This window comes from Diabrotica undecimpunctata, chromosome 7, assembly GCF_040954645.1.
Source record: "Diabrotica undecimpunctata isolate CICGRU chromosome 7, icDiaUnde3, whole genome shotgun sequence".
Taxonomy (NCBI): domain Eukaryota; kingdom Metazoa; phylum Arthropoda; class Insecta; order Coleoptera; family Chrysomelidae; genus Diabrotica; species Diabrotica undecimpunctata.
This window is the reverse complement of record NC_092809.1, coordinates 143,240,661-143,260,860: the sequence shown is the minus strand read 5'-3', so window position 1 is coordinate 143,260,860 and position 20,200 is coordinate 143,240,661. Positions and strand designations below refer to the sequence as shown.

The following is a 20,200-nucleotide window of genomic DNA, read 5'->3' as shown; positions in this document are numbered from 1 at the left end:
ATTCAGTAGTTTTGGAGATTTATTGATTTAAAGTTTAAAGTAGACTTTAATAGGTACATCAAATTAGTTTGTACTTCTTTCAGAAGAAATTTGAGTAAAAGCATTTTCTTGATAAGTAAATGCTTTTATTTACTACGCCCATGGTTTATTAATAATAAAAATAGCAATTGAAGTGTCCTTTGTGACAAAAAAAGTTGTTTCTTGAAGAAAGATATGTAGAGAATGCCACGTACTTATTTTAAATAGGAAATAGTACATTAGTTTGCGATTGATTTGACCAATCTTTGTTGTTAAAATATCATTTATTGCTTTATACATAAATTAACCATGGTATATTCCACGGCAGAAAGGGTTGAAATTATTGAAATATTTTTCGGAAATAATCAGTGCGCTAATAGAACAGTACAAATTTTTAATGAGCGACATGAGAACAATAATGTGCACCGAAAATATGTTCTAGAACTTGTAGCTAAATTTCGGGAAACTGGATCAGTCGCCAATAAAAAACGTAATATTGAAAATCCTATAAGGAACGAAGCAACAGAAGTGGGGGTTTTAGGGCAAGGTATTGTAGATCCTACATTAAGTACCCGCAAATTGCAAACTTCGTGTGGTGTTAGTCGACGTACTATCCAACGGATTCTAAAGGCCCATAATTTTCATCCGTATAAAATTCACCTTGTACAAGAATCTAATGAAGACAATTTTGATAAGCTATTAGAATTTTGTGAAGTTATGAGTGAACGAATTACAAACGATGAACAATTTTTATTTAACATTTGCTTTTCCGACGAATGTTCCTTTTTTTTTAATGGCGAAGTAAATCGTCATAATTGTCGATATTGGTCGGACTCTAATCCCAGAATTTACCATGAGATACACACACAGCAGCCATAAAAATTAAATGTTTGGGCTGGCATTTTTGGCGATCATTTGGTTGGTCCTTTTTTCTTACCTGGAAATTTGACTGGTGAAATGTATTTGGAATTACTGCAAAATGCCATAGATCCTACGCTAACAGATATAATTGAAAATCAGAATGATGGTCAATACGTTGAGAATATGTTGATGTTCCAACAGGATGGTGCCCCACCACATTACGCATTAAGAGTTCGGCATTATTTAGATCAGACCTTTCCAGGTCAATGGATTGGTAGAAGAGGTGCCGTTGAATGGCCCCCAAGATCGCCAGATTTATCACCTTTGGATTTCTTTTTGTGGGGTTACTTAAAAAGCAAAATCTATGCTACTCAGCCAACATCCTTAGAAGATTTACGACAAAGAATTGTGAATGAGTGCCATCAAATTACTCCTCAAATATTGCAAAATGTCCGGCAACGTTTTCAGCAAAATCTTTATTATTGCATGGAAAGTAATGGTGGTCATTTTCAACATTTACTCGGTTGACAGGTCAGTTCATTCTTTATTTTTTAACAACTTTGCTGCTATGTATTGATCTCCTCTTACGATGATGTATTTAAACTTTAAATCAATAAATCTCCAAAACTACTGAATTGAAGTACATGAATTTTACATCATTGTAAAGGGAGTTGAAAGACCTTTTAAATGATGGATCATTCGATCCCCCTTTCCATTTAAGATTTTAGGGATGGTGCCACCCCCGCTTAGGGGGCTGCAAATGTTAAAGTGATTTTATGCCAATTTTGTTTCCCCCTCGATAACAAAATCGACGGGTCCAAGCGTTTTTTTTAAAAAGGAATCATCTGCCAGTAAATGCATCTGTTTCGTTTTCGGTGCGCCACCCTGTATAATCAAGAAGATATAAATCAAAACGATGGTATCGTTGTATACATAAAAAAGAATTTAAGATTGTGATTATTGTATGTGAAGTATTAGATATATAAGGTAATTTTAATCAAAATACAATAATACCAGTAATTTACAGACCACCATCGATAAATTAAGAGCATTTTTGTATTGGTCTAGATAAATATTTAGAAATCACTAAGATTTCTGTTTGTTAAAAATCATATTTTATTGGATGATATTAATATTAATACCAAAAATATGGCACCAGAGTCTTCTGAGTATTTAAGTATATTGAATAAACCTAATTTTCTATTTATAATAGATAAAAATATTAGAGTTCAGGGCAATTCTCGTCGTTGTATAGACCACATTTCTGTAAAGAGTAAATTTTGTATCAATCATAATGCTTTATAGTCCAGGGTTCTAAAACACTCTTACTTGGATGAATCGTATATAATTCTAGTTTTTTTGCTTTAATCGCTTTAAAATATTATTAGAAATGATAATTTAATTATGCGTAAACTTCAAGAGATGGGCTAAACTTTTTATTAAACAATTTGTGAAAAACAGTAGAAAAATTCAATGTTTTCATTTAAAAACAAATTGTAACCACAAAACAGTTTTGCAATTAATTTTCCTAGAAGACAAAATTAATCGCAAATTAAAAATAATAATTACTATTGCAAAATTAGCAAAAACAATTAAAAAAGGGTCTAAAATAAATGTTTTTTGAATATTTTTTTCAGGTATTTAAAAACCACATAGAACTTTCAAAATTCACCCAGAAAATTAATAAAATATAAAAAAAACACTATATAAAATTTCCGCAGAATCGGTCAAGTAGTCTCCGCCAAATAATTTTGCAAACTTTTTGCAAACTACAAAAATTTTTGAGAAAAATTAATAATTTTCAAACTTATGCAGATCTACTAAAAAAGATTTAAATAGATCAAAGTTTTTTTTACGATAAAATAGTATTTAAGCTGCCAAATAAAAGTCGAATCATTAACATCATTTAAACGGGAGAGCCTAGTTATTTTTTTTTAAACAACTGTGCAATTTTTAAACTAATAAACAAATACAATAACTTAATTAACATTTTTTTTTTCTAAACTTACGTCGAAAATTCAGCAAAAGACGCGAAAGAAACATTAAGTTTGGTCAATTAGCTCCGAAGCTATGATCGAACAAATTTGACAGGCATTTACAACAATAGTACGAAGGATTGAGATCTGGTTTTTAAACAAATACTTTTGTTGTGCCAAGTACGTTTTTCTTTTGTGCAACTTCAGAAACCAGATAACATTTATCTCATTATGATTGATATGAGCCTGATAAAGGGCAGATTTAATTTTTTTAATAGCAGGTTTTTTAAAACAGTTGTCGGATGCTTTGTACTATTTGTAAGTGAGTTTGTTGAGATAATATATTTGCAGTTGATTGTCAGATTGGTTAGTTTTATGGCGCGATAGAGAGCATACAGTTCGGCTGTATAGATAGTACTAACACCAGATAGCTTGAATTTAAACAACTTCTCTGGAGTTACTACAGATGCTCCTACACCTTCAGTTGTTTTTGAACCATCAGTGTATATCTGGGTATGACTTTTATAGTGACTAAGGATTTTTCCAAAATGGGAAATAATTCAATCATGATTAGTGGAGTTTTTGTCAAATGACGTAAGTTCAAAGTTATATGATGGTAAGCCTTGAATCCAAGGTGGATTATGAACATGTATATAAGGAATACATTGAGGTATGACAATGTTAAATCGATGCAAATGGTCTTTCATTCTTTTATAGAAAGGTTTAGTAGAACAGGTATTTGCTGCCAAGTTTGCAAATTTATCAGTAAAAGTATTTATATAGACAGGATATATTAGATTATCCTTAACTTTTGTTGAATACGTTAGACTAAGGTAAGCTCTTCTATCATTTAACGAGAATTCATCAACTTCGCAAAGAAAACTTTTAATCGATATTGTACAAAAGGCTCCCAAACATATTCTGAGTGCGGTGTCTTGTAAATGGTGTCGAATTTTTTAAGTACTGAGGTACTGAGGTTGGTTAAGTTTTGCTTTGTCCAAATTATACGAGATCGTCAGCATATAATCGGCCTTTAAGTGGGACTTTACACATTATTTAAGGCAATTTATAAATAGCGTTGGACTTAACAGATAACATAATAACAGATCGCTGAGCGATCTGTTATTCTGTTCTCAGATTCCACTGAGAACCCATTCTCTAATTCCACTTTTGACGACAAGTTACAATTACTTAAACTTGCATATACCTTTTATGTAACAAATTTTATATAAATGCATGTCCTTCAATTTCTAAATCGTACAATAATCTGATATACGATAGCGCCAGGCTGTATCAAAGGCTCTATCAATACCAAAGAATATTGCAATACATTTTTGGTTCAGGGAGAGGGCTTCATGTACACTGCTTTCTAGGTCTAAAATATTGTCTAGATTTGATCTATTTTGTCGAAAACCATTTTGTTCTGTAATAATAATACTTCGATCTTCAAGTGTCCAAAGAAGATGACGGTTGGCAATTTATTCTAATAGTTTGCATACAGTACATATTAGTGCAATTGGTTTGTAAGACTTAGGATCTTGTTGCTTTGAAATATTTTGGTTTTAATATTGTTATTAAAATAGGTTTTCCCCAAGCTATTGAAAATTTTTGTTCTGTCCAAATAATATTAAATATAATAAGTAGATGATTGTGCCCATTCTAAGATAAATGCTTGAGAGAAACCATTGGGATATTATCTGGACTCTCACTAGTCTCATTAAATATGTCGAATGCATTTTTGTATTCAGGTATAATAAATCCGCAATTTAAAGCAGCTGTGCCATCTGCAAAGGGTATAATTACATTGCGTTCTTCGTTCTGTTTAAAATTGATAAAATTATTGTTACAATTACTTGTATTAGATCTATTTTTATACGTTTTTGTAAATTCTTCTGCTATTTCTAGGTCATCTGTGATTACTCTATTATCTTTCTTTAGTTGAGTAATTTTGTTAAAAGCCGGTACTCCAGATATTTTTGAAGTTATACTTCTATACGCGCGCTCCACGTTGGAAATTTGTATGGGAGTGAATCTGTGAAACCATTACATATGTAAGATAATGAGTAAGAGAGAGACAGAAGATATATTTTCTCTCTCTTCCTCTCTCGAATATAAAAATGTTCCCTTTGTATATATAATTTAATATTATATATATTATATAAAGATAGATATACATATAATATTATACATATAATAAAATATTTATTAATATTTTTATTTATGTGATATGTTTTGTATTATTTATTAAATGTTCATAATTATATTATTCTTTTGTATTTCAAAATAATAATCTCAATAAATCACTGTATGATCCAGAACTGTCAATTTTGAAATACATTTGTGTTATGTCCTCGGTAGTGTAGTAGTCAGTATCCCCGCCCGTCACGCGGGAGACCGAGGTTCGATTCCCAGTCGGGGAGGACTTTTTTATTAATATTATTACATTATTGTCATTTTTAAATACTTATGGATATTGCATTTTAATTTGTATTGTATTATTATATATGGAATTATGTTGCACTGTATTGTAGTGTATTTTTTTATGTATATTATTGTCATTTTTAAATACTTATGAATATTGCAGTTTAATTTGTATTGTATTATTATAATAATAACAAAATAAACAATGAATTTTACTGCAGAGTATGTGTAAAAAAATTTTGCATTCAACTCATTTCATACATATATGAAAATAAAAATATACATTTTCATCAAAATATTGATTCAATCCTTCATTGTTAGTAAGTTGTTATTAATTATGTTTCTCTTTCTGCTATGTCTTACCTATAGAATTACATATGTAATGATTGTGCAGATTGACTCTCAAATAAATTTGTAACGGCGAATGCGTGTATAGAAGTGTAACTTCCACCGGCAGTCCCACTGGACTGCCACACCCGTTTTTTTTTTATATTCTTTCACATTTCAGACGTAGGGGTCCTGTTGTTTATACTGGATACAAATTGTGACTACGATTTTTTTTGTGTGTTTTAGATCTTTTGTATTTGTGAATGGCTTTTTTGGAAGCTTCAATCGATGGCTTACATTGTTCATTCCACCAAGGAACTGGTTTATGTTTTGTAATAAATGAAGTTTTCTTGATGCTTACCTCGGCTGCAACTAAAATGATGATTAAATATTAATTATTAAGATTAAAGAGATTAAAGATACTTTGTATGTATCAATATTGTTAGATATTTTACAGTGTTTGACATGTTCTATAATATTTTCAAAGAGTGTCTTATTTGCTTCATTGGTTTATCATTTAGCGGTGTGTTTTAATTGTTGGGCTCTAACATGTTATTTGTTATTAATATTGGATGATGGTCACTGTTATAAATCTGTCCCATGTCATTGATGCAGAGAAGTTATTAGCCGCTATCGTTAAGTCCAAGGGTGTTGATTCGCCTGTTTGTATATTGAATCTTGTAGAGCGCCCATCATTTATTAGTGATAAGTTATACTGATCTATTAATTCTTTAATAATTCATCATTCATTTAATTATTCTTTGTTATCATCTGTAGAACCCCAAATAATGTTATAAGCATTAAAACTACCTGTTAAAATTCGTGGAGAAGGTATTTGTCTCACGAGGTTAAAAAGATCCTGTCTAGTAAATCGAACAAATATTTATTTTTGTGATTCCTTCTATGGATCTTCTAAAGAAATGGCAACAGCTTCTAAATGTGTTTTCAGGGTTAGCCTACTTGCAGTTAAATTGTCTTTTACAAGAATTGTCGCACCACCGCATGCTATTTTTTGGTTTACTCCTTTTCTTTGAAAAACTTTGATAATTGGGCAAACAAGATTCTTGGTTGTTCTTAAAATTCGTTTCCTGCAAACAAATGATATCTGGTGAATACTTTGACTGTAGAATCTTTAACATCGGTAAGTTATTATAGTATTCGTTTATATTCCATTGAAGAATTGATTTAAACAACGCCATTTTTAATTTCTAATGTGCAGAATAGTTTTGGTTTTATTGAGATTCTTGGTGTGTGTCATGTAAAAGGTCACTTTCGTTTTCGGTAGAAGTGAGTTCGTCCTTGAGGTATTTTGTCATTTTTTTTTAAGTTTGGTACATTTGATGTTGAGAGATCTATTTGTTATGGGAGCATATAAGTTAGTAATCATTAATAGTAGTCCAGGAAAATCATGTGTGTAACTTGTTATAGTGGCAATAATATCTGGAGAACCTTGTGCATTTTCTAACAGATGTATAAATTGGTCGTGGTTAAGGATTATTGATCTTCTTGGTTTTCTTGGCTTTTAATAAGGTTTTTGTTGTGTTGGTTTCTCGAAATTTATTTCAGTGTGGTTGTCTTTTTCTGACGGAACTGGTGAACTTGATGGTGAGGGTGTCAGAATTTCATCAATGTCACGTTTACGGCGTATCTGTTGAGTAATATCTGAAGATGTAACGCTTTTATTTTCTGCAGGTGTAATTATATCGGTAAGAAGATTCCTTTGATTCGACATGTTCAGGATTTGTACTGTTTGTAATGGATATAGTCTGCTGATTGGGAAGTTTTTCTGTAGTGTTTATTTGTGAAGGAGTGTTTATCGACGTTGAAATAGATGAAGGTGTGGGTGATTTTTGAGGGTTCGTAGGATTTTTACAATTATTAGATTAGATTTTCTTATTATTTAATAAGAATATCATAGCGGATTGAATTCCATACATTTGATAGAACTAACCTATCCGCTGCAGTAATATATTTTCTAGCTTGAACTGGTTCATCATTTATTAGTATTAAACTTTAAGTTATTCGAAATTTCTTTGCTCGCTAGATACATGCAAACTCGATTATTGGATAGCCTTGAAGACAATAAATGTTTTTGGCTACATAAGCGCTTCAAGAGGAATGAGATAATCAATCTTGAAGACGTAATCCATCTTTTGAAGAAAATACAATTGCTTGTTCAGGGCTTGGGTATGTTTGTACTCTTGAATAAGAATTGGCAGTATTGGAATGTTATAGAAAATTTTTACATCGTAACTTCCATCTGATGTTCCCGACATGATGAATCCTCTATAGGCGATCTTAACAGGACTTTCTAAAATATATATAAATTAAATTAAGTGAAGTCCGACTCTGAATATTTTAATATGAGTTGATCGATTTGTTATTTATTAAATAAGCTAGATGACGATAAGAGTTAAAACTAGTTTTTTGGTTGATTTGTAACTAGAGATTATGTTCTTGATGTTTAGTAGTTTTAGAAGAAGTACTTACGGCAATTAACCAATCACTGTAAACTTCTTTAATCACTTTTAATTATTTAAATTTATACTTTTTCTATTAAAAAACTATAAAAGTTGTAGAGATCGAATTATGTCGACTTTTATCTTTACATTCAGGACCGGATTTCTTTAACATCTTTTTCTATAATCTTTAATATTATCAATGCAAACGGCTGCTCTTATAATTGCAATACGATTAATTCATTGAATCATTTTTATTACAGTATCTCAACATGAAGATTTGTAGTACAAATACCGTGATAGTAGTATTACTAACAATGCTCCATTCAGGAATTGGGGAAAAAGTTAGAAAAGGAGCTGTGGTTACAAATGGTTATGGATGTTCAGAAATAGGGGCGTAAGTTTCGATCAAGTTTTTTTTATTAAAAATTATTTACTTATTACAAATATTTATTTAGTCTTTCAATACAATTTACTTAATCCTATAAAAGACCAAAATAGCACTTTATCACCATTTTCTTTGCTTTTATCCCTATATGTGAACTTTCGATACAGACAGTATCAGAATGTAAACAAAAAAACTTTGTAACCCGGCGAATACCGGCGTTGATAATCAATTTTTACACAATTTACAAGCTTTTTGAAATGATTGTAAGATGCCATTATTATTTGTAGTATGAAATCCCACATCAACAAGTTCTTTTTCTTAATAGATAAAAAGAAATAAGAATAATACATAACATAAAAATTAAAAAAAAATTTCAACATTTTTTCCGAACTTAATTTTAATCAAAAAAATCTAAATAAAATTACATGGTTTTTGAATATTAAAATATATATATTTGTAAATTTTTTTAGATTTTTTAAAGTAAAGGATCGTTAAGGAAAATATTTTTTTGAAAACACACATTTTTTACGATGCTCACCTGGGGAGCTTCAAATTTGGTTAAAGGGTTTTCTAAAGACGTACTTTTAAGTGGCCAACCCCAAATCAAAATCCAGCCGAGTACAGATTTTACCATCTTATCCCGCTATAGCCTTATTACGCATTTCGCGTTTTGTCTTCTCTAAAGTTTATTTCCATGTCCAATAATTGTGTGTTTATATTTAATCAACTATTCGTTTTTATTTTCAAATGTTATTTTTATTTCTCTAGTTTGTCTTGTAAAATGTATTCTATGTCCTTCATTTTGTTATTTAATTGCCGAATTACACTCATCATCAAACCATTGGTCATCTTTTCTTTCTTTAGCTACCAGCATCGATTTTGCTGCAGTTAATGTGGTTCTACTTATTCTACTCTTCATTTTCTTCATATTCGATCCGCTTTTTTATTTCTTTTCAGTTTCAGGTATTTTCAATTTTCGCAGATCTAGAATTTCCTTTCTTGTTTAATTCTCTTTTGTCTGTCGGATGATTCTACATCTGAAGTATACCTTAACTAGTAGGTGGTCTTAGCAGCAGCATGCACTTTTCAGCGTCCAGAATGCTTGTAGTTGATCGCTTTTCTATCGTGTTTTATTTGGTTTATAACATCTGCTCCAGAAGATATCTAGGTGCCTGCATTTTTGTGGAGAAATATTGTAGAACTCATGATCATGTTAGGTGATCTCTAGTAATTGGTAAAACGCTACTTTGGTGTCCTCATCTTGTTAATTCGTTGGGCAGTTAACGTTTATTATGGATAAGTTGAAGAAGTTTTTATTCATACACTATAAATTCGTTCAATAACTGCTTGAAAATCTGTTATGAGGTGTTTAAGTTTATTATCGACTATAATTGCCACCTTATTCTACCACTTTGCCACCTAATTCCTTATTTCTAAACCACTTGACAAGATGGTGTGTATTTTGTGTCCCAGATACCCTTCACTAGCCATCTTGTTTCCTTAGTTGCTGCGCAAACCAATCTTGTTTCTTTTCAATTTACTTAGCAGGCAGCTCAACGCTCCTCAGGGTCTATTCTAACGTTTCTTAAAAGGGAAATTCATGTTTCGTTGCCCATATTGTTGCCAATACCATAGAAGGGCTGCAAAACTTAATGAACAAAATAACGGAAATAAGTAGAAAATATGGACTGGATATAAACACCAGCAAAACCAAGCTAATGATCATCAGCAAGGAAAACATAACTGGAGCAAATCTGTATGTGAACCAAATGAGAATTGAACGTGCCTCACAATACAACTACTTGGGAACTATAATCAATGAATTTTGGGACAATACCCAAAAGATTAAATGTCGTGTGCATCGGAAAGGCAAAAAGTGCATTCTTGACTATGAGCTCTGTGTTCAAGAGCCATGACCTCACTCTAGAAACAAAAATAAGGCTTCTTAAATGTTAGGTGTACTCAGTGCTTCTGTACGGAGTAGAAACTTGGACATTGAAGGCGAAAACTCTATCAAAACTTCAGGCTTTTGAGCTATGGTCATACCGAAGGATCCTGAAGATACCATAGACAGACAAAGTCACCAATGAAGAAGCACTGCGGTAGATGAACACAACTGCGGATTTGGTCAACATCGTGAAGAGCAGTAATCTGCAGTACTTGGGACATATAATGAGAAATCAAGGCAGATACGACCTATTTCAATGCATTTTGCAAGGTAAAATTAAAGGAAAAGGAAGAAGAATATCCTGGCTTGCTAACCTGAGAGCATGGTAGAGAAAGACCTCAACACAGCTATTTCGTATAGCAACCAACAAAGTCATCATAGCCAGAATGACCGCCAACGTTCGGAATGGACAGGCACTCTAAGAAAAAGAAGTGTTGCCTTAATATCCGTCCACTACGAGGCTTGTTTAAGGGTTTCGTAGTAATGTTTTTTTTTCGGGGTTAGGTTACTAGCTTGTCACTTAACTCCCCTCCTTTATCCGGGCTTGGGACAGGCACTGGCAGATACTGAGGTACTTAAGCTACTCAAGCAGAAATCTACTTGATGTTCACCGAGAATTTCATTTTTGTATGTGATAGCATGTTTCATATTATAAGTTAGTATCTTGTAGGATATAGCTAGTAGAGCCATTTCTGTCTAGTTTTGGCATACACTTTAATTACCTATTTTGCCATTTTCAATAATTTCATTTATCTGGTAAAATCTTTAAATTCATTTTATATTTGATCAAGATATCAAATCTTGGACTGAGTTCTTGTCCTCCAGCCTTTAATATTCCTTCTGGGTCGCTATTTTCTTTCAGTTAAAATTAACTTTAATTTATTAATAATATTAATAATATATATAATTAAATATTTTTTATATAAAATTAAAAATATATAATCCCAAACTGTAAATGATGTATAAAAAATACACAAAAATTTAATTTTATTCTGATCTGTAGATCAATTCTTCAACAAGGCGGCAACGCCATCGATGCAGCGATCGCAGCTCTATTTTGCGAAGGGGTTTCGATGCCACAAAGCATGGGCCTCGGAGGAGGATTTCTGTTGACAACGTTTAATAAGACAACAGGAGAAGTGTGGACGATGAATGCCAGAGAAACGGCACCGGGCCGAGCGCATCGTGATATGTACGTGGACGATCCTGACTCCTCCAAATGGGGTAAGCATAAATACGTCTGGAAATTGATTGTGGTGTCTTATCAAGTAAATATTATATCTATTATTATATAAATGACAAGATGTTTATTTTGACGTTTTGATTTCCACTTTGGAAGTCGTTATCAAAAATATAAAAAAGTCAAAATAAACTCATTTTTCATCTGTTACTAAAACAGTAACAGAAAACCATACATGTTTATTATTTTGTTGGATGGAAGCATAGACATATAATACAAGATAGACTGATCATTGCAGTACCAGCCTGTTTCCGCAGTGTGACAGAGAAAACTGACGCAAAGCAGTTTCTGCATCTCTTTGTATTTGCCAGTCTTATCGACCACATGACCTAAATGACCAATGAGAAGGTCACGTGTTTAATACACCCTGCCCATTAGACAAAGATCCAGGGACTGCTTTGCGTCAGTTTTCACTGTCACACTGGGGGAACAAAACTGTATTGCAGCAGTCAGTCTCTCTTGTATTATATGTCTATGAATGGGAGAAAACTGTCATCAATTTTACGTTAGTTATTACTTTTGTTTGATTTGAACATTCTGGTCAACTTAAAGTCAGTTTTGAGCAATAAGTTATATATTTGAAATCATTATTTCCTCTCCATTATTTGTTGTTTTATTAAGGAAAGTCCAGCAAGGTTCTGAAACTATTTTCTTGGGAATGTTTAATTTAAATATTATGTTTATATGGGATTAATCCACCATTATTGGTTTAAACATCACATTTTTAACTAACTAATATTTTGACGTTTCGATTTCCATTCAAGAAATCGTTTTCAAAAAAAGATTTTGTTTTTGTTTTTGGTAATGTCTTTTCAAAATTAACGTGCTTGACCCCGATCTTGTAGGCAAACAGCATATAACAGCTATACAAAATGGGTGGTGTTTTTACCCTAGGTATTCTGTGTATTCTGCGATTATATGTTTGTATAAAAAACTGTATCGTAATTTTGGTTTTGAGCAAAAATAGAATTGTTCTCTATGGAATGTGTATTGAGTGTTGCATATGTATTTTAAGTAAGAATGTGGATGATGTTTTCGACGTCCTATTAATGGTATATTCTTGTTGATGACTTCTTCTTTTAGTATTGGCAACCAAAGCCTGCTACATTCTGCTGATGGGTTTGCTACACATTTTGGTTGAGTAGGATGAAGGCTCCTTCTTTGGCATTTCACTTTTTAATGTCTGTTTATTTCATGATTATTGATGCATCTTTCTATTGTGGTATGTGCTCGTTGTCCCAGGTATGTTTGCATATCTGGGATTTCTCTTAGGTAAGTCACTTAGTGGCCTTGCAGTTTCTCCTACTTAGAAATTGTAGGGTATTTTATAGATACAGTTTTTTATCTTTCTTGTGCGTTATTGTGTTTGGTTTTGGACAGGATAGACCTTATTATGTTGGTTGTTTTAAATGTTGTTGTGATGTTGTACTTGCATCTTATCCTCTTTAGTTTTTCCGATAAGCCCTTTACATACAGCATCATTGTTATCTTTTGAGTGCCTTCTTGTGAGTATTTCTGGATTGTCTGTGGTGTTGTGTTGTTATCTCTCTTCAATGGAGAAGAAAGTTTGTACTAACTAAACGACAGTCGGCCCCCAAACGGAATTACAGTTTCGTCGATGCAGAGTTCTTCCTCCGGTATTACCACGCTTTGAAAATTTGATACCAGCTTTTTCAAAAGGGGTGATAGCTTATGCCACACTTCTTTGTCCCGCTTTTCATTGTCTTTTAAGTGTAAATTGGCAAGTAATAATTCAAAGCGATTACGCGACGTTAGACACTTTACTTAGTTTTTATACAATGAATTTCTTCTTTTTTGGTATTCTTTACAATCCCATCCATCATCATCATCATCATCATCATCATCATCATCATCATCACTGGCTCTGTGTTACGTGCTTTTTTTTCTCCAGTTTTTTATTTTTAAGGTTGTTATATCATTTTATATTTGTTCTAAGTATCTTAGCTTCTTATTCTTTTTCCTACTGGCATCTGTTTGAATATTTTGTTTGGTATTTCGCCTTCTTCCATTCTTTCTACATGTCCTATCCAACGCAGCCGTCCTATTTTAATGAATGTTATAATATCCGAATCCTGGTATATTTTGTATAGTTCATAGTTGTATCTTCTTCGCCATATTCCGTTTTCTTTTGTGCCCTTATATGTGTCACAAGATTTTTCTTTCGAAGGCGGCTAACAACGTTTCCTCTCTTGTAGTGAGTGTCCAGGTTTCTGAGCCGTATGTGAGTACCGGTCTTATTAGGGTTTTATATATTTGGCATTTTATTTTTCTTGCGACGTTATCTGATCTTAGTTGCCTAATTAAGCCATGGTAACATTTATTTGCAATAAATATTCGTCTCTTCACTTCCTCCGTAACGTTATTATCAGACGTGACTAGGGATCCCAAGTATATAAAGTTTTTTACCCCCTCAATGTTGTATTCTTTTATTGTTATATTTTGTGGCTGCCTTATTTCTGCGTTTTTACTTACCTGCAAATATTTTGTTTTGGTCTGATTGATTTTAAGACCACTATTTTGTGCAGCTCGTTCTATTTGGTTGTATGCCTCTATCATTTCTCTTCTTGATCTTGCGATTATGTCAACATCATCTGCAAATGCTAGTATTTGCACGCTTTTATTAATTATTGTTCCTCGTGTATTGAGTGTTGTGTCCCTCAGTATTTTCTCGAGTACGATGTTGAACAAGATGCATGATAGAGCGTCTCCCTGGCGTAGTCCCTTTTTCACATCTATTGTTTCCGTTAATTCATTTTGTATCCGGATTCTACTTTCTACTTTTAGAGATTCTTTTATCAGTTCTATTAGTTGTGTTGGTATATTAAATTCTTTCATTGCTTTTATTAAGAATTCTCGGTTTATATTGTCATACGCGCTTTCAAAGTCTATGAAGAGATGATGTGTGTCGATGTTATATTCACTTGTTTTTTCGAGGATCTGTCGCAGAACAAATCTCTGGTCTATTGTTGACTTCTGTCTACAGAAGCCACTTTGGTATTTGCCAACTATTTTTTCAGCGTGTGGTCTAATTCTTTCATAAATGTCGTTGGACATTATTTTGTATGCTGCATTCAGCAGCGTGATTCCACGGTAATTTCCACATTCTAACTGATTTCCTTTTTTATGTAATGGTACAATAATACTGCTACTCCACTTCGCTGGTAGCTGTTTATTCGACCATATCTTTGTTATCAATTCATGTATTATTTTTTGTAGTGCGTCTCCTCCTTCCTTCAGTAACTCCGATGCTATTTGATCCGATCCCGGTGCTTTATTGTTATTTAATTTGTCTACTGCTGTTCTAATCTCAATTTCATCCATACGGGCCAAAAAGGGCTTTATTTCTTCGGTATTTTTATCCACGCATTCATAAATTCTAGCTTTTTAACAGTGACTACCTATATTTAACTTCTGATGTGTATATCGACTGTTTTCTTGCACAATCCAAACCATAATATCGTCATTCACAAATAGTTGAAAATAATTGAGGAGTTTTTTATCATACATCCCGGAAAACTCAGCTTTGATATCAGAGTTTTGAATACTGAATGACTGAATGTAATATTTTGTAAGTTATGGCCATCTACATTCTTCCATATCTATAGTGTGTTGTGATCAGTCGCAATGGCACCCACCTCTGAAGAATTTTCATCATCCGGCAGTCGATATTGGGAGATAAAATTTTCAATGGTGTCGTTTACTGTTCTTAAGTTTTGATGTTAAAGGTACATTGTGTAGATTACGTTGTATTTTTCCGGAACACTTTAATTTTATACCGAATACTTTCATCACTGTCTTCGTCTGAAAATCTTCCAAAAACTTTTGCAAACGCTTCTGCTCCTATTCATATGACATATTGATAACTGATAAGACGCACTTAGTTTTACCTCGTTCACAGAAAACTTACTAGTAACTAACTTTATATAGTGAATGCAACGAATAAAATAAACAAACTACGAGAGGATAACTCTCGTCTTATACGTGCTTCTCAATTTAAATAATTCGACAAAATAATGTAAGATTTTATAATTAAACTGATCACTACAAGCCCAAAGGACATTTTTTGGGAGTCATTTGACCCAATATGAATCACATATAAATCAACACTACAATATGTAATAATAACTTTAAAAACTATGCCTTAGATTTCTCACCCCTGTCCCAGCCTAAATGTACGGCGTTGCAAAAAAAATAATCTACCTATATACCAATCCGAAACTTTGTGTATGAATACTATACTATGTCATTTTACCACAAATGGGGAAAAAGATTTCCGAAAATAAAAAATTGTCCTTGCTCATGGTACCAATATGCCGCAAGTCATTATTTTTGTATTACCTACTTAAGTTATAAATGACGTACAAATATTTTTGGCCAAAACTTTCCCTAACCCCTTGAAGACTCATTTCTACCGATCAAAATTGACGAGATAGTTTCTAAAGTTGCTATTACATTGTAGTATTGTTTTATATGTGATTCAAACTGAGTCAAATCACCATTAACCCTTAACTGGAGACATGCCGTCTGACAGACTACAGCATAAAGAATTTTTAACACCCTGTACAAATAACTCCGCCCATCGGCACATCACTTCATATGTTCTTTATATTATTCGTTGACTATTAGTGACCCGACTTAGGTAAATAAATACGCATATTTGGAAAAGTTATAACCGAAAATCAGTTTTACTTAGTCTATTAGACGGCACGTCTCGGTTCAGGTTACATTTTGTTTCATTGAAAACGTCGCGTATTTGTTACAATCATGGCCGGTCCATCAAAAAAAATCCGTTTTACCGATACTGATTTTGAAGATACAGCTTTGAAGTGGTTTGACGAATTAGATAGTGACGCTAGTGATGTTGATCAAGAACAAGATGATGTTTATTTGGAATCTGATAGCATATAAATAGCATCTGATAGCGTAAATGCATACATACTGCACCAAAGTTACAAAAACAATTCTAAAATGCAAGAAAAATCTGCTTTTGCTAAAATATTAGCAAAACAATTAGTAGAAGATCATATGAAGAGAAGAATGGGTAATTTTTACGTACCGCGGCTAATTCGTGCTAGTATAGCGAGTATTCTTGGAATTCCTGAGAATAACCAAGTAGATGATAACGAGCCATTAGTACTAGAGAAGCGAAAAATATGTTATTTGTGCCCTCTCAAGAAGAACCGTATGACAAAATACCTTTGTGACCGATGTAGAAAACCTGTGTGTCTTCAGTGTACGAAACCAATTTGTACCGATTGTATGTAACTTTTACAGTTGCTGGATATTTTTTTCAACATCAAAATAATTTCGCGAGTTAATTTTTACGTAATCCAGTATGTGTTAGTGCCTTTCATATAAAAAAACTTACTTGATGTATATTTATTTTCTCACTGTAATGAAAAGTAAAAAATGTGACTGTCACGAACTGTAAATGATTAGCTGTTAGAAAGTCGTAGATATTTTTTTATAATCTGACAATATTTTGAGTTTCTTTACTGTGTTCAATTTCAAATACAAACAGCTTTTAGAGTACTATTAAATATATTAAACAAGTTTGTAAGTTTAGTTCTTATCCCTTCTCCTACATTGTAGTCTGTCAGATGGCATGTCTCTCTGTGTGTATTAAAATAGGGTCTCTCCAGTTAAGGATTAAAAATCTCCCATGGGCTTGTAGACCATCAAAAATAACTTTAATATGCATGAACTAATACTGTAAACGTAGTTAATATTTTGGCTCACTCACTATTTTTACTATACATTTTGGCGTTTAACGTGTAACGTAATTTTTGTTTATTGTAGGAGGTAAAGCAGTCGCTGTACCAAGCGAATTACGCGGGTATTGGCACATGTATAAAAGATTTGGCGGAGGCGTCCCATGGGCAAAATTGGTGGAACCAACCATCAAGATGTGCACTGAAGGAGTGAAAGTTACTAAATTTTTAGCAGATGTCTACAAAAGAAAAAAAGATTATTTATACAATGATCCCACCCTGAGGTAAACAAAATCGTCATTTATGTCTTAAGAATGAAATTACGATAACAATCTTACTTTTTTTCGTGTTAAATATAATTAAATACAAAGTTCTTATATTTCCACAATAACACAAAACGACTGTACTATATACTACTCTAATAAAAAGGACTGAATATTTCCAAGAAGACCTTATATCTATAGAAGACAGTAAACAATTTTTAATATATAAAAATTAAACCTTTGTTATGACCGATGCAGAATTACTTGTTCTATATGTGTGCCGAACTCGAGAAAATATTTTATCTATTTGTCCCACGCTCTAAATAACCCAGAAAGTTTGTGTTTGAAACTAAACATTCAAGTGACCACTTTCTCTACTCCATATCCTACAATTATTATAATCCAATGACCAAAGTTGGAAACTGAACCAGCTGTGCTTTATAGCGTTAAGACGCCCGTGGAAGTTGCTTCAAAGGAGACTTTAACGGTCTTCGTAGTATTATCTCTTCGGTAGTTAAAAGCCTTGTATACAATAAACGTTAGTATTTGGCTCACATTCAGTTTTACCGAATATAACTGTTTACATTTGGGTGATGCTGCGTTTGTTTGTGTTTGTGTAGAAGTATTAACTTGTTAGCTACGATGCTGTGCTCAAATTGAATATGTGGCTTGTTTAAATAGAGCTATTTAAAATGAATATGTGTTAGAAATGATAAGGTAGCTCCTAGAAATTCATAAATACGTCCTTTCATCATTTGTTTTTAATATAACGAACATACTCTCACCAACCTCTAGGGCAATTTACATTTATTTAAATATTATATTTTGTTTAATAAATTTGTGTCTATTTTATTAAATGTTTACATTAACAATTTTCTCCTAAGATTTTACGTGTAGATCTGATGACTTGGCCAATTTTTCAGCTGGTGTTTTGGACATTTCCTAAGTACATGTTTAACACTAAGTGGAACATTATAGTAGTCCCTTAAAAGTACCACTTATATGCTTGGGGGTAAGTCGGGAATGTGGAAATTGATATTTCCACGGATTTACTGATGTGTTAACTTCACAAGTTTCGATGTCAAAACGTCCCACAGATTTTGCCATACATGTTCAAACTTTACTTTAAAAACTGATTTTAAATCATTTATCACTATGTTTCTAACTTTACTTGTGGTTTCACGACATACAGCACACCTCACTCCGATGATACAGCTCATGGTGGCTAGGTCGCCAATCATCTGTGGTGCATATTATATCATGAATTCCCGAAATATGCAGAGGAACAATTTCAAGCAGCAATCCTTTAAGTGAATGCAACACCATGACAGTTTAATTGTCCGCAATCTACAGACTTTTTTCAATTACTTGGCGGTAAATTTGTAACCGGGGGAGACTGGAAACGCGCACACACACACAAACACACACACACTGGGGTTCAATATTTATAACAGCAAATTCTGTTTATAGACATTAAGCAGACATACGACTTGATAGAGAAAAATATACGAAGCAATAGATCTGTCAAAAATATCTATCAAGCTTATTAAGTTAGTGGAAATAAATTTAAAAAAAGTATAAAAACATAAAATAAAGTGATCCTGGAAGGACAATTATCTTTCACGATAAGGAAGAGATTAAGACGAGATCTACTGCCCAAAACTTTATTTAAACTTATCCTAGAACATATCCTACAACAAAGTGGTGTAGAGACAGATGGTATAATATACTATAAGAGACAACAAGTTATCGCTTTTTGCAGACGATATGACATTGATTACGCGATTAAAATCAGAACTCATAAAATTTAAAAAAAAATGGAAACTTTGAAAAAGTTTGAACTATGTATAAACGAAAATAAAACAAAATACTTTGAAATGAGAGCAAAGAAAATAGAGCCCGAAGATAATAACCTAAGAATAAGTAGCGGAAGTAGAGAATATTGTTTTGAAAAAGTGGATCAATTCTCCACTCATAAAACCGAATTCAGAATTCAGAGCTAATATCCAGGAATTCGAAAATCAGAATTTACAAAACGATTGTGCATCCTTCATTTATGTATGGCAGCGAAACTTGGGTGTTAGGTCAGAAAAATAGACAAAAATTGAAAGTATGGAAAAAAAGATATTATACAAAATACATGAAGGGACAAAGGACAATGGTGGCGTATGAAGAAGAAGAACAAATAAGGAATTAATGGAGCTCTACAACCAACCAAGCAACATACAAAAAGTAAAAGCACAAAGAGCAGATTCGATGGGAAATGTTTACAGGATGTCCACAAACAACATGCAAAAAAAGTGTTAACAGGTTTAACAGGTGGAAAGCGCAGGTGGTTAGAAGAAAACTAAGAATAGCGGACTGGCAGGAAAAGACGGAAAACAGCCTGAAAAATAGAAGCCATGGGCTAGAAGGGGCGTAGGTGCAATGCAACAGGCTTGGCGAAGTCCTTTGGTCACCTTTATTTTTTTTGTCACTTTTTGTCCAATCTTTACTAAACTCGTCAGATCGTCGCACAACTCTCTCATAGCATTAATGTAAATCGGTGGAATTTTCTTGTCTTTTGT

The 20,200-nt window shown here is 32.7% G+C and overlaps 1 protein-coding gene across 7 annotated transcripts in view; it reads left to right on the top strand.

The window, feature by feature from the left end:
- The window catches only part of LOC140445956 (glutathione hydrolase 1 proenzyme-like), a 76,160-nt gene that overhangs the window by 33,685 nt on the left and 22,275 nt on the right, over window positions 1-20,200 (top strand). For all 7 annotated transcript variants that reach the window (XM_072538419.1, XM_072538418.1, XM_072538416.1 and 4 more), the window contains 3 exons: window positions 8,326-8,459; window positions 11,402-11,622; window positions 17,459-17,654. In XM_072538419.1, the coding sequence (XP_072394520.1) occupies window positions 8,335-8,459; window positions 11,402-11,622; window positions 17,459-17,654 (542 nt within the window). In that variant the 5' untranslated portion in view covers window positions 8,326-8,334. The remainder of the gene's footprint in view (window positions 1-8,325; window positions 8,460-11,401; window positions 11,623-17,458; window positions 17,655-20,200) is intronic.